This window comes from Bos taurus, chromosome 21 (assembly GCF_002263795.3).
Source record: "Bos taurus isolate L1 Dominette 01449 registration number 42190680 breed Hereford chromosome 21, ARS-UCD2.0, whole genome shotgun sequence".
NCBI classification, from domain to species: Eukaryota; Metazoa; Chordata; class Mammalia; order Artiodactyla; family Bovidae; genus Bos; species Bos taurus.
Genome location: NC_037348.1, coordinates 54,786,692 through 54,807,118, shown reverse-complemented (window position 1 = coordinate 54,807,118; position 20,427 = coordinate 54,786,692). Strand labels below are relative to the sequence as shown.

Genomic DNA, 20,427 nt, shown 5'->3' with positions numbered 1-20,427 from the left:
AAAAACACACAGATTGCATGATGTTTCCACATTATTAATAGTCATATACTTACTGTAATTTTTTCAATGCAAAATTCAAAGTCTTATCTACTGAAAATAATGGATGACTAAGTTTATGTATATAGTAGTGCTCTTCTTTGGCCTCAAATCTAAAATTTACCTTCAATAGATCCAACAATCAGTGTAACTTTAGTAGGCACATTTTCAATGAAACAAGGGCAATGGTCAAAATTAATAAAACTTAGAATCTATAACTATTTTAAGTATCATAAAGGGTGAAGCAAAATTTAATGGTGATTTCAGAGTTACAAGTGAAGTCAAAAGTCTAGGCCAGGTGCTCTGGCAAACTATGTCAGAGGCCCAGGCTAAGAACTTTTTAATATTTCTAAAGGATTGTTTAAAAAAAAAAACAGCAAAACAAAGAATATGCCACAATCTGTGTGGCTTACAAAACCAAAAATATTTATTTTCTGGTGTTTTACAGAAAATGTTTGCTAACTTTCGACCTAAATAATAGGCATATAATAAAATACATTTAGAAGAAAATGAATTTTAAAAGTGTATATAAATACAGGAAAAGTAGCCACATGTTTACTCTCCTTTCAGATTAGCTTCAAACTTTTTTTTTTTTACTGTTGTGCTCAGAAATTACAGATAAAGAACCACAATTTAAAAAGTAGCCAAATACATTACAAATGTATACATTTGTTAATGACACAAGAAGTGAAAAAGAATAAAGACAGTCTACAATTGTAATAAAGTGATCTTAAACTACAACATAAAATCACAGAATTTTAGAGCAAAATGGAACCTGAAAAATCATCTAGTCTAGTCTTCACAGGTCAGAGATGAGAAAACCGAGGCCTGTATCTGGCAAGTGGCTTGCGCAAGTTCACACAGAGAATTTTCCGTAAAATTGTAACTATAACCCAGGTCTACTGTTAGGTCAATAGAGATAGGTCAAAATTGCATCAAGTATAACAGGTGAAGGTGATAGGTCAATACCTGTATAGATCAATACCTAATATATGTATTTCCCATTTTAATATACATTGAAGTTGAAAAAATAGGACACCTCTCACACATCTACAGAAATAAATCCTTTTATTATATAACATTCCTTTTCTTTTTTAAGATGCATACAGTACTTGTAGCCCAAGAATTCTGAGAAAAGCTAGAGAAGACCTGGCACTATACTTGAGAATTATACAACTGGGCAGCAAAATAACACCTTTATAAATGTCAGGACATATAGAAATAAAATTTAGTGTTTGCACACAAAAATAGGGAAGTTACATTCAACACGTTTTCTTAAACGTGCATTTAATGTTTAAATGTTTTCTAAAACTTTGGTCATCATGCTTTATTATAACTTGTAAAATTTCACAATTATGTAGATGATTAAACCCAACTGGTAAGCAAATATTTCACTTAACACAGCAGCAAAAGCAAGCTAATACTGCACAATCATATTAGCAGACTGATTTCAGAAATACATGTTTTTCACAAATAGCACATAAAACATAGTTTGTGATAACATAGTTCAATGACTTTTCTTCCACTTCATTAAACAAGGCTGAGTAATGAGACATAGCAAAACATGATTACATAACAAAAAGTATATTTTTAATTAAAAGTCTAATTGTACATATAGGGCAACAAATTGCAGTTTCTACAGAATAGTGCAAATAAGCGGGACTTTTCTCAAAAATATTAAAATTGGATTCACTCCACATGCCTCAGATTTCATGAGCATTAGATTATATTATTTTAGATTTTTGTGTGATGGGTGCAAGTGATAGGGTTGATGTAGGACACATGTGTACTCACAGGCTGCAAATAAAAATAGTTATTGACTTAATTACTGGATGAGAAGCGCAGGCACTGAAAACCTCACTTTAACAAACTTCCATTTGTCATCATGTAAACAGTTTTGTTCATCATATTTCATCAAAGACTCATAATTCATTTTAAATTGTCATATCAAGCAATTCTTCTAAACTCTTTTTTATATGTGATGGTTGAGATGCAGCCTGATTTAACAGATTCTGACCCATCTGTGTAAAAAGTGCTTTTGATAATTTAGCTGTGGCTGTTCGTATATTTCCTCCAGCTCCAGGCAAAGAGCCACTATTTGTCATGTTCCCTAAGAGATGCCATAAAACAACCAACACTTTCTGTTCTGTTGCATGGGGCTTCCTTTGATAAAGTTCCATAACAATATCTGAAACACAAAAATAATAAACAGTGAGGTTTAAAAAAAAAAAATTCAAGTTCTGACAATTAAAAAGCATATAAAATAAACTAGGCTTCTTCCCTGACATGTGTGCTAAAATGTTCAGCATCTTAAAAAAAGTAAGGCCAGAAACTTTGCTCCCAAAGATTGGGATCTTCAAGTATTAGAAATCTATATATGACAGGCAAAAGCAGTAAAAATAGAAATCAAACCAAAAATTCATCTCAATGTTTTCCAAATGTAGTTTAATCAAGACATATACATTTTAAACTCCTGGACCTTTCATTAAACACAATTTGAAACAGCAGTTTTCTGTATGTACCAATATTTGATTTTAATATCTTTTATTGATCCTATTTATTTCTCCTAACAAGATTTTTTTACTGGGGGGAAAAAGGAATAAAATTCTTTTGAAGAAAATTTTTGGGGTAAAAGTCTTAAAAGGTCTTTTTACAGATCATTATACAATTTATTTCTACTTCATAGATAATGATATTGAACTTGGTAGCTATCCTAAAATTGAGTTGAAATGCCCATCAGTGTATCCTTAATCAATCAACTATTTCTTAAGAAATAACAATTTAAAAATTTTTACCAGCAAGCTTTTCAGTCATATCCTGTTTTGCCTTTCCATTTAAAAACTGGGCTTTTGTGCAAAATGGCTGTAGAAGTAAGTAATTATCTAAACAAAAAGAATAACACAGAGACACATTTTTAAGCAGTTATAAAAATCTTATTTATTTTCCATTACATAGCATTGAAAGGAAAAAAATCATGTAAATGAATGAAAATGTGTTAGAAAGATTTAATCTACATAGTTAACAACTTTAAAAAATTCTCTATAAACCTTAATACAGTAATATTCTTAAAGCAAATAAAAAGTAAAAATATCTCACAGAATATTAAAGGAGCTACCATATGGTATAAAAAAGAAAAAGAACTACCTATCTCCTAGGCATCTTATTCCAAATGATAGTATATAGGTTTATCAAAAAAGAAAAAGAAATGAAGAATTGAAATTTTGGGATAGTTTTTACCTTCACTGATTTTTTTTCAAATTTTTAATTTTATAGTTTCACAGGAAATATCAAAGATAGTACAGATAGGCCTGTGTACTTTCACCCAAATTACATCTTTCATAATTATAGTATACACCAAAACAAGGAATCTGGCATTAGTACAGTATGTGTATATAGTTCTATGCCATTTTATCACATGTGCAGATCTGTGAAACTATCACTTACAGTTAAGATACAGAACTACTGTATCACCACAAAGACCTATAGCTATACATATACTGACTCCTCCTAAACTGCTGTTAAACCCTGATAGCCACTAATGTGCTTTCCATCTCTGCAAATTTGTCATTTTGAAAAAGTTATACACATGGAATCCTATAGCAGGTGACCTTTTGGGGCTGGCTTTTTTCTCTCAGCATAATGACCTTGAGATCCATCCAAACTGTTCCATGTGTCTATAACCCATTTCTTTCTACTGCTAAGTATTTTATGGTATGGATATATCAAGTTTTTTCACCATTAACCCACTGAACTCTACTTAGGCAATTGACAGTCTGGGGCTATTACAAACAAAGCTGCTATGAACAATCATGTACGGGTTTTTGCATGAACATAATATTTTACTGCTCTGGAATAAAGGCCTAGGAAAACAACTGATAGGTAAGTGCATGCTTAGTTTTTTTAAGAAACAGCCCAACAATTTTCTAAAGTGGCTATGATTTTTTATTTACATTCTCACCAGCAATGTATCAGATCCAGTTTCTCTGCACCTTGTTAGCATTTGGTGTTGTCACTATTTTTAATTTTAGCTGTTCTAATACTTGCTATGAACTCAATGTTTGCATGCCCCACCCAAACTTATACCTTGAAACCCAATCCCCAATGTGATGGTGTTTGAAAATGGGGCTTTGGGGGAGGAAATTAGGTCATGAAGGTGGAGCCTTCATCAGTGAGATTAGTGCCTTCATAAAAGAGGTTCCAAGAGCTCCCGTCCCTTCCACCATGTGAGAACACAGCCAGAAGATGGCCACTTATAAACCAGGAAGAGGGCCCTCACCCAACAACAAATCTGTTGATGCTTTGATCATGGACTTCCCAGGCTTCAAGAACTGTGAGAAATAAGTATGTGTTGTTTTTAAGTCATCCAAGCTGTGGTAGTTTAACTACCCAAAAAGACTAATACACTTGCATAACGATCATGGTCTTAATTTGTATTTATGTTTCCTTAGTGACTGGTAATGTTACACGTCTTTTCATGTGTTTATTTTCCATCCATATAAATGTTTCCTTCATGTCCTTTGCCCATTTTCTAAATAGGGTTTTTTTTTTTTTTTTAATGTTGAGTTTTAAGAATTCTTTCTTTCTCTCGCATTCTCTTAGCTGCACTATGTGGCTTGTGGGATCTTAGTTTCCTGACCAGGGATCAAACTTGGACTCCTTGCAGTGGAAGTGCCAGCAATTTCCCACAAGTTCTTTATATATTCTGAAAGTCAAAGTTGCTCAGTTGTGTCCAACTCTTTGTGACCCCATGGACTGTAGCCCGCCATGCTCCTCTGTCCATGGAATTCTCCAGGCAAGACTATTGGAGTGGGTAGCCATTTCCTTCTCCAGGGATCTTCCTGACCCAGGAATCGAGCTGGGGTCTCCTGCACTGCAGGCGGATTTTTTTTTTATCAGCTTAGCTACCAGGGAAACCCCTTATATATTCTAGATAAGCATATGTATCAGATACGTGGTTTGCAAATATTTTCTGCAAATCTGTAGTTTGTCTGGAAGGATAGTTGGAATGATGGCATCATAGAGGACGACTTGTCCAGTTAGTTACAAGCTAAACTACAGACACATGGTTCTAGGATGGAGACCACATAGCATCCTAAACAGGTGCCGAAGCAACCTAAACTTGAACTGTTTACGAAATTCTAGAAAAGAGAGTCCAGGATGGGACACTTAAAAACTACATTTATTTCACTATCTATTTGGACTTATTTTTGTAACACAAAAATAAATATTTTGACCTAAAAAAATAAAAAGTCTTTTGCAAAGTAAATGTGAAGTAAACCTGATAACCACTACGTTACACAAATGGGATGCAAAGGAAATGCTTTAAATTTTGATGACGTTCAGTTTATGGACTTTATATAGATCATACTTTTAATGCCACGCTAACAACTCTTCACCAAGCCTAAGTTCTAAGGATTTTCTCATATATTCTATAAGTTATACAGTTAAATCTTCCATTGAAATCTATGATCCATTTTGAGTTAACTTGGTATCAGATGTGATGTTGAGGTAGAAAAATAAGAATTGAAAAGTTAAAAATAAAGGTAGAGAAAGTCAGTTTAATGGAATGGTATTTAATCACTAAAAATAATTAAAACTGCTACTGAGAAAACTTTAAAAATTTTATCGCAACATTAAGTGACAAAAACTGAATAGCTAGGATTTTGGCATTTTAGAAAATGTGTAGAATGAAGAAGCACAAAAGTAAAGCCAAAATAATCTGAATGCCAAAGTAAGATTTCTTACCTACGTGCTGACTCAGTGCCTGAACAACATTGGTGGCAGCAGCATAGATGCCTGGATTCTTGGAATTCAGATTGTTATCTACTATTGCTGGGATTAGCATGTTGATTATAGGAGATAAGTTGTCTCTGAGCAAAGGAATCATTTTGTGCATTGTTTCTAGAGCCACCAGGTTTACTTTACTATTGGAATCATGAAGCCGAGATTTAAAAGCATCAAAGATCTGAAAGTAAATTGGTAAATTAAAGTGAACTAATGTTGATATCTATTATATTTAAATTCCTAATGGCATTTCATAGTATTCATCCTACTAAAGCATAAATGTACTATTTAAAAACACACACACACATCTCATTTAACTTGGACTGAGATAACAGGAACTTCATAAAAATTTGGATGCTAGTGTCCAATCTTCTTACAGCAAAAAGAGAAGACTTCAAAATCCACCTAAAAAGAGATCCTAAAATCTCTAAATTAAGGTTGAGAAATTTGGTTCAATAAAAAATGCTGTTTTCTGAAATGTGTAGGTTAGTTTAGCTAACTTTAAGAACTTAGACGTTTCTATTCTTATCTCTATTTGTAACAGAAGTAGACATGTAGGTTTTACTACAGAGATTTGACCTAGTTTCAGATTTAAGTTTTTATTAGTACCTCTTAACCTGAGTACTTAAACAATAGAGCCTTCCTCTTCTAATTCTTAGCTTTTGTAAATTCAAGATATAATGAAGTAAATGCTGAGCAATTTAACTATGTCAGGTGAGGAAAGAGCTATTCTGTGAGAATGAGACTATTAACTAATAATCCATGATATATATCATATATAAGTGTTACTATTAGTCACTCAGTCGTGTCTGACTCTTTGCAACCCCATGGGCTGTAGCCTGCCAGGCTTCTCAGTCCATGGAACTCTTCAGGCAAGAATAATGGAGTAGGTTACCAGTAGAATTTAATGACTAAATTACTAATGGAATTGACTGAACCAAATTCTGAGGAAGCATAAGTAATCTATGCTCTCGTACCACTAACATTTATTACTATTTCCCTTTCTATTGCTTCTAGTCTTCCTATATAAGTTATAAAATATACAAATGCATATTTATAAATATATATTAACATAATATATAAAATTAGCACAAGCAGACTTCTAATTTACATATGAAACTTTCATTATTTATTCCTAAGTAATATCAAGTCAGGCTGGATGAAGCACAAGTTGGAATCAAGATTGCTGGGAGAAATATCAATAACCTCAGATACACAGATGATACCACCCGTATGGCAGAAAGTGAAGAGGAACTAAAGGGACTCTTGACGAAGGTGAAAGAGGAGCATGAAAAAGCTGGCTAAAACTCAACGTGCAAAAAACAAGATCATGGCATTCGGTCCCATCACTTCATGGCAAATAGATGAGGAAACAATAGAAACAGTGAGAGACTTTATTTTTGGGGGTTCCAAAATCACTGCAGATAGTAACTGCAACCATGAAATTAAAAGATGCTTGTTCCTTGGAAGAAAAGCTATGACCAACCTAGAGAGCTTATTAAAAAGCAGAGACATTACTTTGGTGACAAAAGTCCATCTAGTCAAAGCTATGATTTTTTCCAGTAGTCATGTATGGATGTGAGAGCTGGACCATAAAGAAAGCTGAACACGGAAGAATTGATGCTTTTGAACTGTGGTGTTGAGAAGACTTTTGAGATCCAACTAGTCAATCTAAAGGAACTCAGTCCTGAATATTCATTGGAAAGACTGATGCTGAAGCTGAAACTCCAATACTTTGGCCACCTGATGCAGAGAACTGACTCATTGGAAAAGACCCTGATGCTGGGAAAGATGGAAGGCAGGAGGAGAAGGGGATGACAGAGGATGAGATGGTTGGATGGCATCATCAACTCGATGGACATGAGTTTGAGCAAGCTCTGGGAGTTGGTGATGGACAGGGAAGCCTGGAGTGCTGCAGTCCACGGGGCTGCAGAGAGTTGGACAGAACTGAGCGACTGAACTGAACTGAATATCAAGTCTCTTAAATGCCCTGGTTTTTAAAATACTGATTGATTCACTCAATTTATTTTTTTTTTTTGGCCCCATTGCATGGCTTTTGGGGATTGCAGTTCCCCAACCAGGGACTGAACCTGGGTTATGAGTGAAGGTCTAGAATCCTAACCATTAGGCCACCAAGGGACTCTCTTACTCAACATATATATTTACTGACTGCCAGGTTCTGAGAACTCTGAGATTATAAAGTTTTCAAGGAGTCACCATCTAGTGGGAGGAATCAAAACTTTTCTCTAAGTTTTAACACTTTAAAGTAATATATATATGTAATATTAAGAAATAAGACAATTATTATACTGATGAACTTTATTAACTATGGATTGAACATGAAAATTAATTTTGATGGTCCTTACCTTCACAATGTTTCCAACAACAAGCTCTTGATTGTTTTCTGTATCTGATAAAAGCTGCTTAATCCCATTAATACGATCACGAAAATCTTTTGCATTTAATAAACCTGTTATGACTTTAATGTACTCAGCACTTTCTAAGGAATTTCGGGGAACTGATTTTCTGGTGATTTCACGAATTTCAGTTACCTCTCTAAAGTGAAACAAAGGTAAAACAAACATAATAATTATCATGTATTCACTTTTTAAAAATTCACAAAATAACCCATAGCCACAATACTTGTGTTGGGGGTCCCTAATATCTCTGCTGGGTTTGGTAATTTGCTGGGACGACTCATAGATTCAGCATGTAGTTTTACTCATGGTCAATGGCAACCCACTCCAGTACTATTGCCTGGAAAATCCAATGGACGGAGGAGCCTGGTAGGCTGCAGTCCATGGGGTCGCTAGAGTCGGACACAACTGATTGACTTCACTTTCACTCTTCACTTTCATGCATTGGAGAAGGAAATGGCAACCCACTCCAGTGTTCTTGCTTGGAGAATCCCAGGGACGGGGGAGCCTGGTGGGCTGCCATCTATGGGGTCACACAGAGTGGGACATGACTGAAGCGACTTAGCAGCAGCAGCAGCAAGATTTATTATAGGAGAAGGATATAAAGCAAAATCAGCAAAAGGAAAAGGTGCATGGGGTCAAAGTCTGGAAGAAACTAGATGCAAGCCTCCAAGGGTCCTTTTCCAGTGGAGTCACACAGTATAAACTTAATTCCTCCTTAATTAATAAACTTAATTAATAAACTTAATTCCTCCTCCTTAATTCCTTAATTGCAACAAACTGTGACAATACATGTCAAATGTTGTCTACCAAAGAAGCTTAGAGGTGCGGTACCCAGGATTTTTAATGGGGAGTTGTTCACGATTGGTCCTTTGCCTGGGACATACCAAAATTCCCAAGTTCCAGGAATAAGGCAGTTCTTCACACTGTTTGCCCAAATAACAGAGGCACAGTAAACTACTCTTACCAGTTAGAGAATGGTGGGGAATCCTCCTGAAATCCTAGTTACCCGATGCTAGCTAAAGGCGGCGAACCTCTCAAGCTGAACTTGAGAGGTTCTGGAAGCAACCTAGTTATATCTCTGTTCTGGAAGCAACCTAGTTCCTATAGTATTTTATTTCTCTCTAAAGAACTGTTTTAACATTTCTTGCAAAGAAAATCCAATGGCAACAAATTGCCTCATTTTTTGTCTAAGCAAGTCTTTGTTTCTCCTACACTTTTTTCCTTCCAGTTTTATCGAGATATAACTGAAATATGGCACTGTGTAAAGTCTAAGGTATACAAAGACTTGATTTACATATTTAATGACGTGATTATCACAATAACTTTAGTGAACATCCATTATCTCATATAGGTGCAAAATTAAAGAAATAGGAAAAACTTTTAATAAATAACTTTTATTTGTTTTGAGGACTCAGGACATACTCTCTTCACTTTTATATAAAACATACAGTAGCATTATATTCAGGGCATATAGTACTCTCCTCTGTGAACTATACTTTGAAGAGCAAGGCTCCAAAACTCTACGGATTTTTATTTTTTATAAAATTTATTATTCAAAGATATACAAACACGGAAAATATGAAAGATACCTATGCATCGACTCATAATTTTTAAAGTAATGTTTAAAACATATTTTAAAATACACCAAAGAGATCATAATACTTCTGAAAGATTTTTAAAAACTATATAATCAATCTATTAAATACTGCCTAATAGTTTAAACAGGTTACACCATTACATATACAATTATATTTTAAAAAATTTTAACAGTATTTCTTTTTTTGGTTGACGGTTATTATAGGTGATTGGTTACACTCTTTTAATGCTTGTATTTCATACAGTTTTTTCTCCCTTAACCATAATTATGTATTACTTTTATAACCAAGGGGGGAAGTAAAGGCTATAAATTGAAAAAAAAATTAAAGAGTTGTCCAGGACAGGCCTAATATTGACAAGTTCAATAACACTAAAGTTTTACTAAAGTTTAGTTCACATAAAAGCAAGGTGCTGTGAATAAATAATTGCCTTGTTAAATCAAATTATCTCATATTTTCTAAGTCCTTACCAACTTTCATTAAATTTTGACAAACAACTCTGGAATAGTTCATGAAAACATTCAAATGAGACTACCATGAGACTAAATGAGACTATCATCAGTAGGGAGTAATGATTCTACCTTTCAGCTGAATTGAAAGCATCCCTAGAAACAGATGACGACCTTGTGTTTCCAACACTGCCGGTATGAGATCGTCTTCCTTTTGCTGAAGGAGTATCTAGCGGTATCTCTCCCAAACCCTATAAGTAAAGAGAGGCAGTGCAATAAAAGTCTTAAAACTAGTAAAAGTGAAATTAACTTGGACAATGTAATTTTCATAGCAGTCATTGCTGATCTCTCATGACTGAATGCATTTTAATAATCTGCGATATTTATGCTTTAAAGGGTATCAGATATATAAATTACCTTGTAATTAGTAGTAAATTAACAAAATATGTGCCCAACACCAGCAAGTGATACTGACTTGGTAAAACTGTTTAAAATGCAAAACCTCAGATCTATATTTTGTAACTACTCTTCTTAAAGCTTAAAATCTATAAAAATAAATCATGAATTTATATAGAAAATATGAATATATCACATAAACAATGAATTCCTATGCAATACCAGTATGGGAATAAACATTTAAATATGAATTAATTAAAATTTATTTTTTCTGATACTTGTACTTGAAATAACTCACAGATATAATCAGCCTCATTTTAGTAAGATAATTTTTTACATGGTTATTTTGATAAATTCTATATGAATTAAGCTGAAATCTCATACCAATAGGAAGAAAAAATGCCCTAAAATGTTTATCACCACACATATTTGAAGTAGTATCCCTTCAAAAATGAATCTTGTATCTAAGTTGACCAGAGAGGAATAACATAAATTACCACAGAAAAATTCCACATCATTAAACTAAGCACATTTTTGCAAAAATTAATACGTAAATAGGCTACATTTTTTTCTTTTACTAAACAAAAATGTATATTGAGCGGGTAACTACATGAAAGGGGCTTCCCTGATGGCTCAGTGGCAAAGAATCCACCTGCCAATGCAGAAGACGCAAGTTTGACCCCTGTGTTGGGAAGGTCCTCCGGGGAAGGAAATGGCAACCTACTCCAGTATTTCTGCCTGGGAAATCCCATGGACAGAGGAGCTTGGTGGACTACAGTCCATGGGGTCACAAAAGAGTTGAACATGACTTAGTGACTAAACAACAATTACATGAAAAGTAGGTCTATTTGTTTTCCCATCTTAAAAGGAAGTCAACTCCATTCATTTTCATTATCTTATAGGTAACAAAATGTGCAGGGAATTTTATTCTTGTTGTGTTCCCAATGCTAAAAAGAATTGATTTTCTTTAGACATATATAATTTTATTTATTTATTTACTGGCTGTGCTGGGTCATCAGCACTCCTTGGGCTGTTCTCTAGTTGTGGTGAGTAGGGGCTACTCTCTGGTTGCAGTGTGCGGGCTTCTCACTGTGGTGGATTCTCTTGCTGTGGTGCACAGGCTCTAGGCAAGTGGGCTTCAGTAGTTGCGGCAGGGAGGCTCAGTATTTGCAGCTCCTGGGCTCTAGAGCACAGGCTCAATGGTTGTGACGCTTGGGCTTATCAGCCTGGGCTGAGTTGCTCCGTGGGATGGTCCCAGATTGGATCAGGGATTGAACCATGTCTCCTACGTTGGTAGGTGGATTTTTTACTATTGAGCCACCAGGGAAACCCAAGAATCAATTTTCTTTTAGAACGGTTGACTTTACACTTTTGAAAAGGGCTCTGGCCTAATATTACTATTGATAGACTCCCCGACCCTGTCTTTTGTCCTTAAGAAAAATAAAAAATAATACAACAAAAACAAAACAAAAAAATAAGAAAAAATAACAAGTACAAAAAACAAAAACAAAACAAAAAATAAAAGCTCTTTGTTTTGGGGGGAACACGATCAACCCATTCAGAAAGTTTATAATCTTTAGCAATATAGAATGGATAATTATAAATTGATCACTCTTTTATTGTTAAGAAACTCAAAGGTAAGAAGAATAACATTACCAACTCTTGGGTTACTTTATAAGGCACTTTTCACATTTCATTTCACTTGACAGTCCCTCAGTTACTCATTTACATACATTTTTGAATACTCATTATCTACAAGGACATATAAGACATGGGGCTTCCCCTCAAGGAACTCCTTTATCAACAATGTGGTAGAAGCTCTAACAGTGGAACGTACAAGGAAAATAAAGAACTAAGTGTAATAAACATTATCCTCATTTTATAAAAACAATAAAGAAATGATATGTGCAAGATTATATAATTGCTACTTCTCAAGTTGTGATTCAAACACAAGTCTTGTAATTCCAATAAGCCACACTACTACATTCTACCTAATATCAACCTTCTATTCAATAAACATTTACACTATGAATGTCTCCTCAGTACTACAGTTGTTGAAATGCTACTGTAGATCTATTCTGAATGGTTAACAGAAATAAACAAGTAATTATTTCTATCCTTTACCTTCCTCAGCAAATGAACATTGCTTTTAAAGTCGTGTTATAAAATAAATTTCTTCTACATACCTTTTGCCGTAAGCTTTTAACAGATTCCTTAATATATGGCAAATCTTTAGATGGCACGTACTTTTCAAGCATTTTATCAAAGTTAGGATGACACATCATGAGGAAAAGCATCTTTCGGCCATAATACCTATGGATATTTAAGAAATATGTGAAATGATTCTATAAATCTTAACAAGCCTAAGTTTCTGTCCTTAGATTTAATTTTTTTCCCCCAGTAGAAAAAAAACCTATCAACATCAAGATTATCATCCCTATATTAAATAAGCCACTGAAATATAGCTGCAGTAACTGGATTAGAGAGTATAGCATTCTCCTGCCACCCATCTTTAAAAAAACATAGCTTCAAATCTTTTAGCTATATGTCACAGAGAGTCAAAAGCTATGACTATTTTTCAGGCACCCAAGGATCCACATAAAGACTGGCATTTGGCAGAACTGTGAGTTAAAAGAAGTGTTTGTCCTGACTTCCTTGTCTGGTGACCTTTTGCTGCTCACAGACTGGCCAGATATTCTGGCCTAAGTCAACCCAAGATTCTGTATTTCTGACTCTCTCTCTTTTCTTCTTCCTGCCAAAACGTACCTGGGCTTCAATTCTTCAAAAACCTATTCTTTGCTATCTAAAATACATCCAAAGTTAGCTGGTAAATTGTGGCTGATACATTAATGAAATGTCTAATGTTCTCCAAAACTAGGTGTTTTTTTAAATGCTACATTAGTTTTAACATAATTCTTTTGGGATAATACCCTAAGCCAGGATATCATTATAATGGTAAATGATGTGGTGGAAGTGCATACTGGAGATTATTTTTCGACAGGGGGGTCTTGTATTACCTCATAAAACTGTATTCTTCTTCTTCCTGGAGACTTGACCCTAAAATAATTACAATTATACCTTTACCTACAACTTGGAATGTATGATACTAGAAGAACCAGAGAAGGCAAAGCTTTTGTGGGGGAGATGTAGAAGATGATCTCAGAATCATTTATATCAACTAGATTTGTTCAAATGTAATGAAATTACAAAAGGGAGGTAATATCAGAGAATAAAAATTAGTTTTCTTGCCCCACAACCAGAATAAGGTTAACACCCAGATAAATAGCTCCTAATTAGTTATAGTTTCAAAGCTGACTCTAACTTTTATCCCAGAATGGTAAGGACTGCAGGTCTACCATAGACTGTAATGATATGTGAATGGCTAAAACAAACAAAGGAGCAAGCAAAAGACAAAAAATGTAAGAAACACTATAACTGGAAAGTTGTCATTATTCTGTAATTTTAAAACTTTAAATAAGAATCTAAGAAATGACAAAATGGATTAGAAGAATTACTATGCCATTAAGGAAAAGTTAAAATGTAAAAAAAACAACTATTGTAAATTTTATTTTGTTTCTAACTAGTCTATTATGATCCAACCCTCCTTAATTGTTTTGAACTTTACTGAGGTATGTACAACTTCTAAAATGGTTACCCCAAAGATATCTTGCTCTAATTCCTACAATTTGTGAATATACGAGATGTAACTTCCAGGATTATGTTATATTTAATGGTACAGCTGATTTTAAGATAGGGAGATGATCTGGGTGGACCTAAGTGAATCACATGAGCCCTTAAATGCACAGAGCTTTCTGTAGCTGGTAGAAGAAAAAGAAGTCAAAGAAATTCCAAGCATGAGAGGGATTCGCCTTGTTGCTGCTGGCTTGAAGATGGAGGTGGGCTGCATGAGAAGGAATTCGGGTGGACAGAAAGGAGCTGAGAAGAGATCCCGGCTGAGAGCCAGCAAGGGAATGGTAACCTCTGTCCAATAATCACAAGAAACTGAATTCAGCCAACAAGCTGAGTTTGCAAGCAGATTCTTCTACAGTGCAAGAGCCCTGCACTTGTTACCACCTTGATATCAGCCTTATGAAACGCTAAGCAGAAAACCCAATTGAGCATGCCAGACTTCTAACCTAAAAATGGTAAGCTAAAAGAGCCTGTGTTGCCTTAAATCACTATGTTTGTGGTTATTTGTTATGCAGTAATATTAAATGAATATATTTAGTTTCTATAATATTTTTTTGACATGACTTCCACAAGCTTAACTGTAGATACTTAAAGTAATGAACATCTCTGTCTTAAAATGTTAAAGTTTGATGTCCTTCTTTTCTTTTTAGTTTCCACAAAGTCAAGGTCCTACCTTCTTCATTTAATCTGAGTTCACATATAACTGCCAAAATTTTTACATTCTGTATGGGACATTATAAACATTTAGTCAAACCTTACTAATTTTATAGATGAAACAGAGGCTAACAGAGGTTAAGTAACTTGCTAAGGGCTGACAGTGGCTCGAGCTAGGAATTGAACCTAAGCTTCTGATTACATCCAAACTTCTGTTAGCATTACAGCTATAGTACCATCCATTCCTTAATTACTGTTATCCTTCTCTGACCATTCTTAACCTTCATAAAATTGTTCTTTGAGTACAAGACAGCAATCAAGAATTCATGGAATTTTCTAAGTGCACATATCTCATGCTAATCAGTTTGCTTCCTGTATTCTTCCTGATTTTACCTGACTACTTGGAAATACATCATTTTCCCCTAAATGCATTTACCTTATATCTGCCCACAATGAATTTCTTCTGCCACTTTTCTGCCCACTTATATAGTCTTGTACGGTTTTCATGCAGATCATCCCTGGGACATGGCATCTTACTACCCAGAAGTATGTAGTGTCATTTGTAAATTTGGAGAATTCACTGTGCACTCCCTCAAGGTCATTTATAAATCAGTCAAAAAAGATCATACCCCAGCACCAATCTGTGGGGGTCCCACTTCTCCATTTAGAAAAATGTTTATTCTTCTTCAACCTTTGTTTCTACATTTAAGCCCTTGTAGTAAATAAGAGACCCAACAAATATTATTAGCAGCTACTCACCTGGTTTCTGGTGAGCTGTCCTGAGCAAATTTAGCAGCAGCGGGTAATATACGGTCAGCCATATCCTTTGTTCCAGATAAAACACGCTCTGGTTCCATAAATTCTACCACATCTGATAAATGCTGGGCAGCACATCTTCTTACTGCAATGTGTAAGTGGCTAGAGGAAACATGGTCAATTACAATAGAGTTGATAAACTATTTTCCAAAGATATACCTTAAAAATTAAATGATTACTCCTAAGCCTCAGCCATCATCGTTGTAGGCTAAAATGACAAATTATTTACATTAGCTATCTCTTCCAAGAAGTTAAAAACAAAAGTTATAATCACTGACATTTATTTAGCTCCAGATCTATGAAGGTTAGGAACACTATTAAAACAACAATATTATTGTCTTCTGTATGCTTAGTACCTAATCTGACTTTTACCACAAAGGAATTATTTAATACATGTTTTCTGACTGAAATAACATTGAAATTTGCACTTTTCCCGTATACCCCAGATTATAAACAACTGCATTTTTAGTTTAAGGACATGTCCAGATTATTTTGAACATTACCTTTGTCCTCCGTTGATAAGAGAAACAACCGCACGTGCGGGAGTTACATTAGTGATCATAGCTCTTAATGCCTTGTCAACATCTTCTCTTATAAATGTATTTGATTCTCCTGACTTCTGCAATAAAACTTTTACGGTATTATCTAGTTCTTGATCCATGCTCTTTTTCAGGTGAGTAAAAAGATCACTTAAACAGACCACAGCAGCACGAGAAACTCCAGAGCGTAAATTTTTTACCTAAAAAAAATTTCCAAAATGTACATTTTGCTGAAATTCTGAAAGAAAATCAGTAATAATGACCTTAAAGCCAAATTTATTGTCAAAGCAACATGCATTAGTATGTATATTATGTCTTTAAAAGAAAAATCAACATTTTATAAATTTTTTTAAATGTTGCAAAGTAAGGCATGAGGTACTTTACATACAAGCCTACTGATTTCATTTAGTACAGTTTTTCAAGGTCAAGTAAATATGGCATGTTTATATTTTGTTATCCAAACACTCCTTAACTCAGCTGAAAAATAAGTTTACCTCTTGAACTACTGCAAAATTTGTTTCATGCAACTTTGTGTTCAGTATTTCAGAATGAAAAGCAGCTAAACATCTAATAAAGTTCAGTCCCTCAATTTTCTTCTCCCTGTGAGAAAAAGAAACAAACAACAAAACCATGTATTAAATGGGGCTCCACTGGAACAGGATCTCAGATTTCTTCTTCTTTTGTGAGTATGGATTATTGCCAATGAGGAGACCCTGTCTATCTTCCCTTATCATGCAGGAAGCTCAAATAAAAGATACGGAAAGTTTTATTTACTCCCATAGTTCTACTCCTGATTCAAAACACCATTCAAAACCACTGCTGACAGTCGAGTTAAGCATATGCTTTGTCAATAAAAAGGAACATTTCTCCACTACTAAGCATGTCATATTCTTTTTAGAGAATAGAAAGGAATGGAATGGCAAATGTGAGGGAAGCAATGAAACGAAAATGGAAGGAGATTAAATAACTAGCCATAATTTTGTTGGTGATCCAAGAGCAGAAAAACATTTATGGTTATGTAACTCGTATTTCTTTTTCATGATCTTACCTAATGAGACAGATGAAGGGTAGGTGAATGCTAACCAGAGAGTAGATTTAAGTGGGATAGAGACATTACATTTCAAACTTGATGGTTTCCATTGTAATTATTTGAAAAATGTAAGCTGAGTTTCCTTAGTTGGTAATACTGATAGTGGTTACTTTTTTAAGCATTTAAATCCCTTGAATAAGTTATGGGATAACAGGGAGAAAAGACTCAAGATTTCAAGGTGGCAAGAGTAAATCTATTTAGCAGATGCCTGGTTCAAGATTTTCATTTTTTGGATAAGCATAAAGCTGTTACAATTACCATTCAGATGCATAAACAACCAGATTCTAAACATAAATAATAGAAAGTGGAGTCAAGAGTGAGGAAGGCAGAAAAATTAAGAAAGAGTGGCTGAAATTTTTCCAAATTTGATCAAAGCTCTAAATTCTCAGATCCAAGAACAAATCCTAAACGGGATAACCACAAAAAAACACAAAATGGAACATTATTATCAAATTACTAAAAAGACTGTTAAAGGGAATATTCTTAAAAACAGCCATAGGAAAAAAGGGCAAATTACATACAGCAGAACAAAGATAACAACGATAAAAGGCTTTAGGCCAGAAATGTACAAGCCAGAAAACACTGAATACAATTTAAGTGCTAAAGAGAAACCAACAACAACCAAAAAAATCAACTTAAGAAGGAATATACAAAGCTTAAACTATACTTGGAGATTTTAAAAGCCCAGTAACTGATAGAAAAAATAAACAAGAAACCAGTAAGTATACAGGAAATTTAAGACTTTCAACCACCACCAAGCAACTTGATCTTCCTAACATTGATAGAACACTACAACCAACACCAGAACGCAGACTGTTTTTCCAAGTTCACGTGAAACATTTATCTGCGTCGTTCTGGTATCAGAGTACTGCTGACGGCAAAGAAGGACAGGAAGCACACCAGCTTCTTCAATGTTCTAGAAGTCTGTGTAAAATTGATTTCTTCCTTAAATGTTTGATATAATTCATTAGTGAAACTACCCAAGCATGAAGTTTTCTTTGTGGCAAAGAAATTCAAATTCAATTTCCTCAAGAGATATTAGGTAATACAGATTATCTGTATCTTTTTGAGTGAGTTTTGGTAGATTGTGTCTTTCCAAAAATCTGTCCATTTTACTAAGCTGTCAAATTTATGGGCCTAAAGCTATTTATCATATTCCTTTATTATTTATTTTTTCCCTTCATTATTTATTTAATAGCTGTATGATCAGTAGTGATATTCCTTCTCTCTTTCCTGATGTAGGAATTTGTTTCTTCTCTTTTTTTCTTCATCAGTCTGACTAAAAGGTTTACCAATTATATTTATCTTCTCCAAGAGACTGCTTTTATTTTCATTTGTATTCCCAATTGTTTGTTTTCTATTTCATTGATTTCCATTACATTCTTTATTATTTTCTTTCTTTGCTTATTTTGGGCTTCATTTGCATTTCAGTTTCCGGTGAAACCTGAGGTCACTGATATAAAACTTTTCATCTTTTAGAATTATAGGGCTATAAATTCTCCTCTAATTTAGCTGTATCCCACAAATTTTGTCTCATTTTTTAATTTCATTAAATTCAAAATGCTAATTTTCCATTCTTAGAGCCATGGATGATTAGTAAGTATGATACTTAGTTTCCAAATATTTAGAGATTTTTCAGGTATTTTTCTAACTTCTAATTTAATTCCACTGTGGTCAGAGAACAAACCTTGCATAATCTGAAACCTTTTAAATTATTTGTTTTATGTTTCAGAACACAGTCTTTCTCAGTAAAGACCCTTCTGGACTTGAAAAGAATGAATTCTGTTGTTTTACCTGAAGTATTCTATAAATGTCACAGGTCAAGTTGAAATTCTTCTATATCCTTACTGATTTTCTTTCTTCTAGTTCTATCAATTAATGAGAGGATTGTTTGAGTTCCAACTATAATTGTGGATTTGTTTATTTCTCTGCAGTTCTACCAGTAGTTGCTTAATATATTCTGAAGCTCCAGTATATGATAAATAAATGTTTAGGACGGCCATGTCTTCTTGCTGAATTAACTCCCTTATCAATATAAAATGGCCCTCTTTATTCATGATGTGATAGACAGAATTCTAAATGAGTCTAATGATAAATGTCTAATGACAGTCTAAATGATAAGACAGAAGTCTAAACCTTGCTTCCTGCCCCTAGTATACATGACCTGAATAATACCCTCCCCTTAAGGGTGAATATGATGGGCTATTACTTCCCTCGATCATGTTACATTATATGGCAAAAGGGATTTTGCAAGTCTCCCTACAGTTCACCAATCCTCTGTTCATGTCTTTCCTCCAGCTTCTCTAACATAATGTATTAGAATTATAACTATAGTTAAAATAATTTCTTTGTCTAGCAATTCTATAATCTATAGCAACAGTTAGTAACAGACTGGTTCCAAATCGGGAAAGGAGTAGGTCAAGGCTGTTTGTTGTCACCCTGCTTATTTAACTTATATGCAGAGTACATCATGTGAAATGCTGGGCTGGATGAAGCACAAGCTGGAATCAAGATTGCCAGGAGAAATATCAATAACCTCAGATATGCAGATGATACCACATTAATGGCAGAAAGTGAAGAAGAACTAAAGAACCTCTTGATAAAAGTGAATGAGGAGAGTGAAAAAGTTGGCTTAAAACTCAACATTCAGGAAACTAAGATCATGGCATCCAGTTCCATCACTTCATAGCAAATAGATGGGGAGACAATGGAAACAGTGACAGAATTTATTTTTGGGGGCTCCAAAATCACTGCAGATGGTGACTGCAGCCATGAAATTAAAAGATGCTTGCTCCTTGGAAGAAAAGTTATGACCAACCTAGACAGCTTATTAAAAAGCAGAGACATTACTGTACCAACAAAGATGCATCTAGTCAAAGCTATGGTTTTTCCAGTAGTCTTGTACGGATGTGAGAGTTGGACTATAAAGAAAGGTAAGAGCCAAAGAATTGATGCATT

At 34.3% G+C, this 20,427-nt stretch overlaps 1 protein-coding gene across 7 annotated transcripts in view; it reads right to left on the bottom strand.

Moving 5' to 3' along the window:
• Nucleotides 1-1,087: 1,087 nt before the first annotated feature.
• TOGARAM1 (TOG array regulator of axonemal microtubules 1) overlaps nt 1,088-20,427 on the bottom strand; it is a 78,424-nt gene continuing 59,084 nt past the window's right edge. For 6 of the 7 annotated variants that reach the window (XM_010817286.4, XM_010817287.4, XM_010817289.4 and 3 more), the window contains 9 exons: nt 16,874-16,979; nt 16,344-16,579; nt 15,784-15,942; nt 12,867-12,993; nt 10,417-10,535; nt 8,187-8,376; nt 5,782-6,001; nt 2,832-2,918; nt 1,088-2,224 (listed from right to left, as the gene is read on the bottom strand). In XM_010817286.4, the coding sequence (XP_010815588.2) occupies nt 1,971-2,224; nt 2,832-2,918; nt 5,782-6,001; nt 8,187-8,376; nt 10,417-10,535; nt 12,867-12,993; nt 15,784-15,942; nt 16,344-16,579; nt 16,874-16,979 (1,498 nt within the window). In that variant the 3' untranslated portion in view covers nt 1,088-1,970. The remainder of the gene's footprint in view (nt 2,225-2,831; nt 2,919-5,781; nt 6,002-8,186; nt 8,377-10,416; nt 10,536-12,866; nt 12,994-15,783; nt 15,943-16,343; nt 16,580-16,873; nt 16,980-20,427) is intronic. The other variant, XM_010817290.4, reaches the window with a different exon arrangement.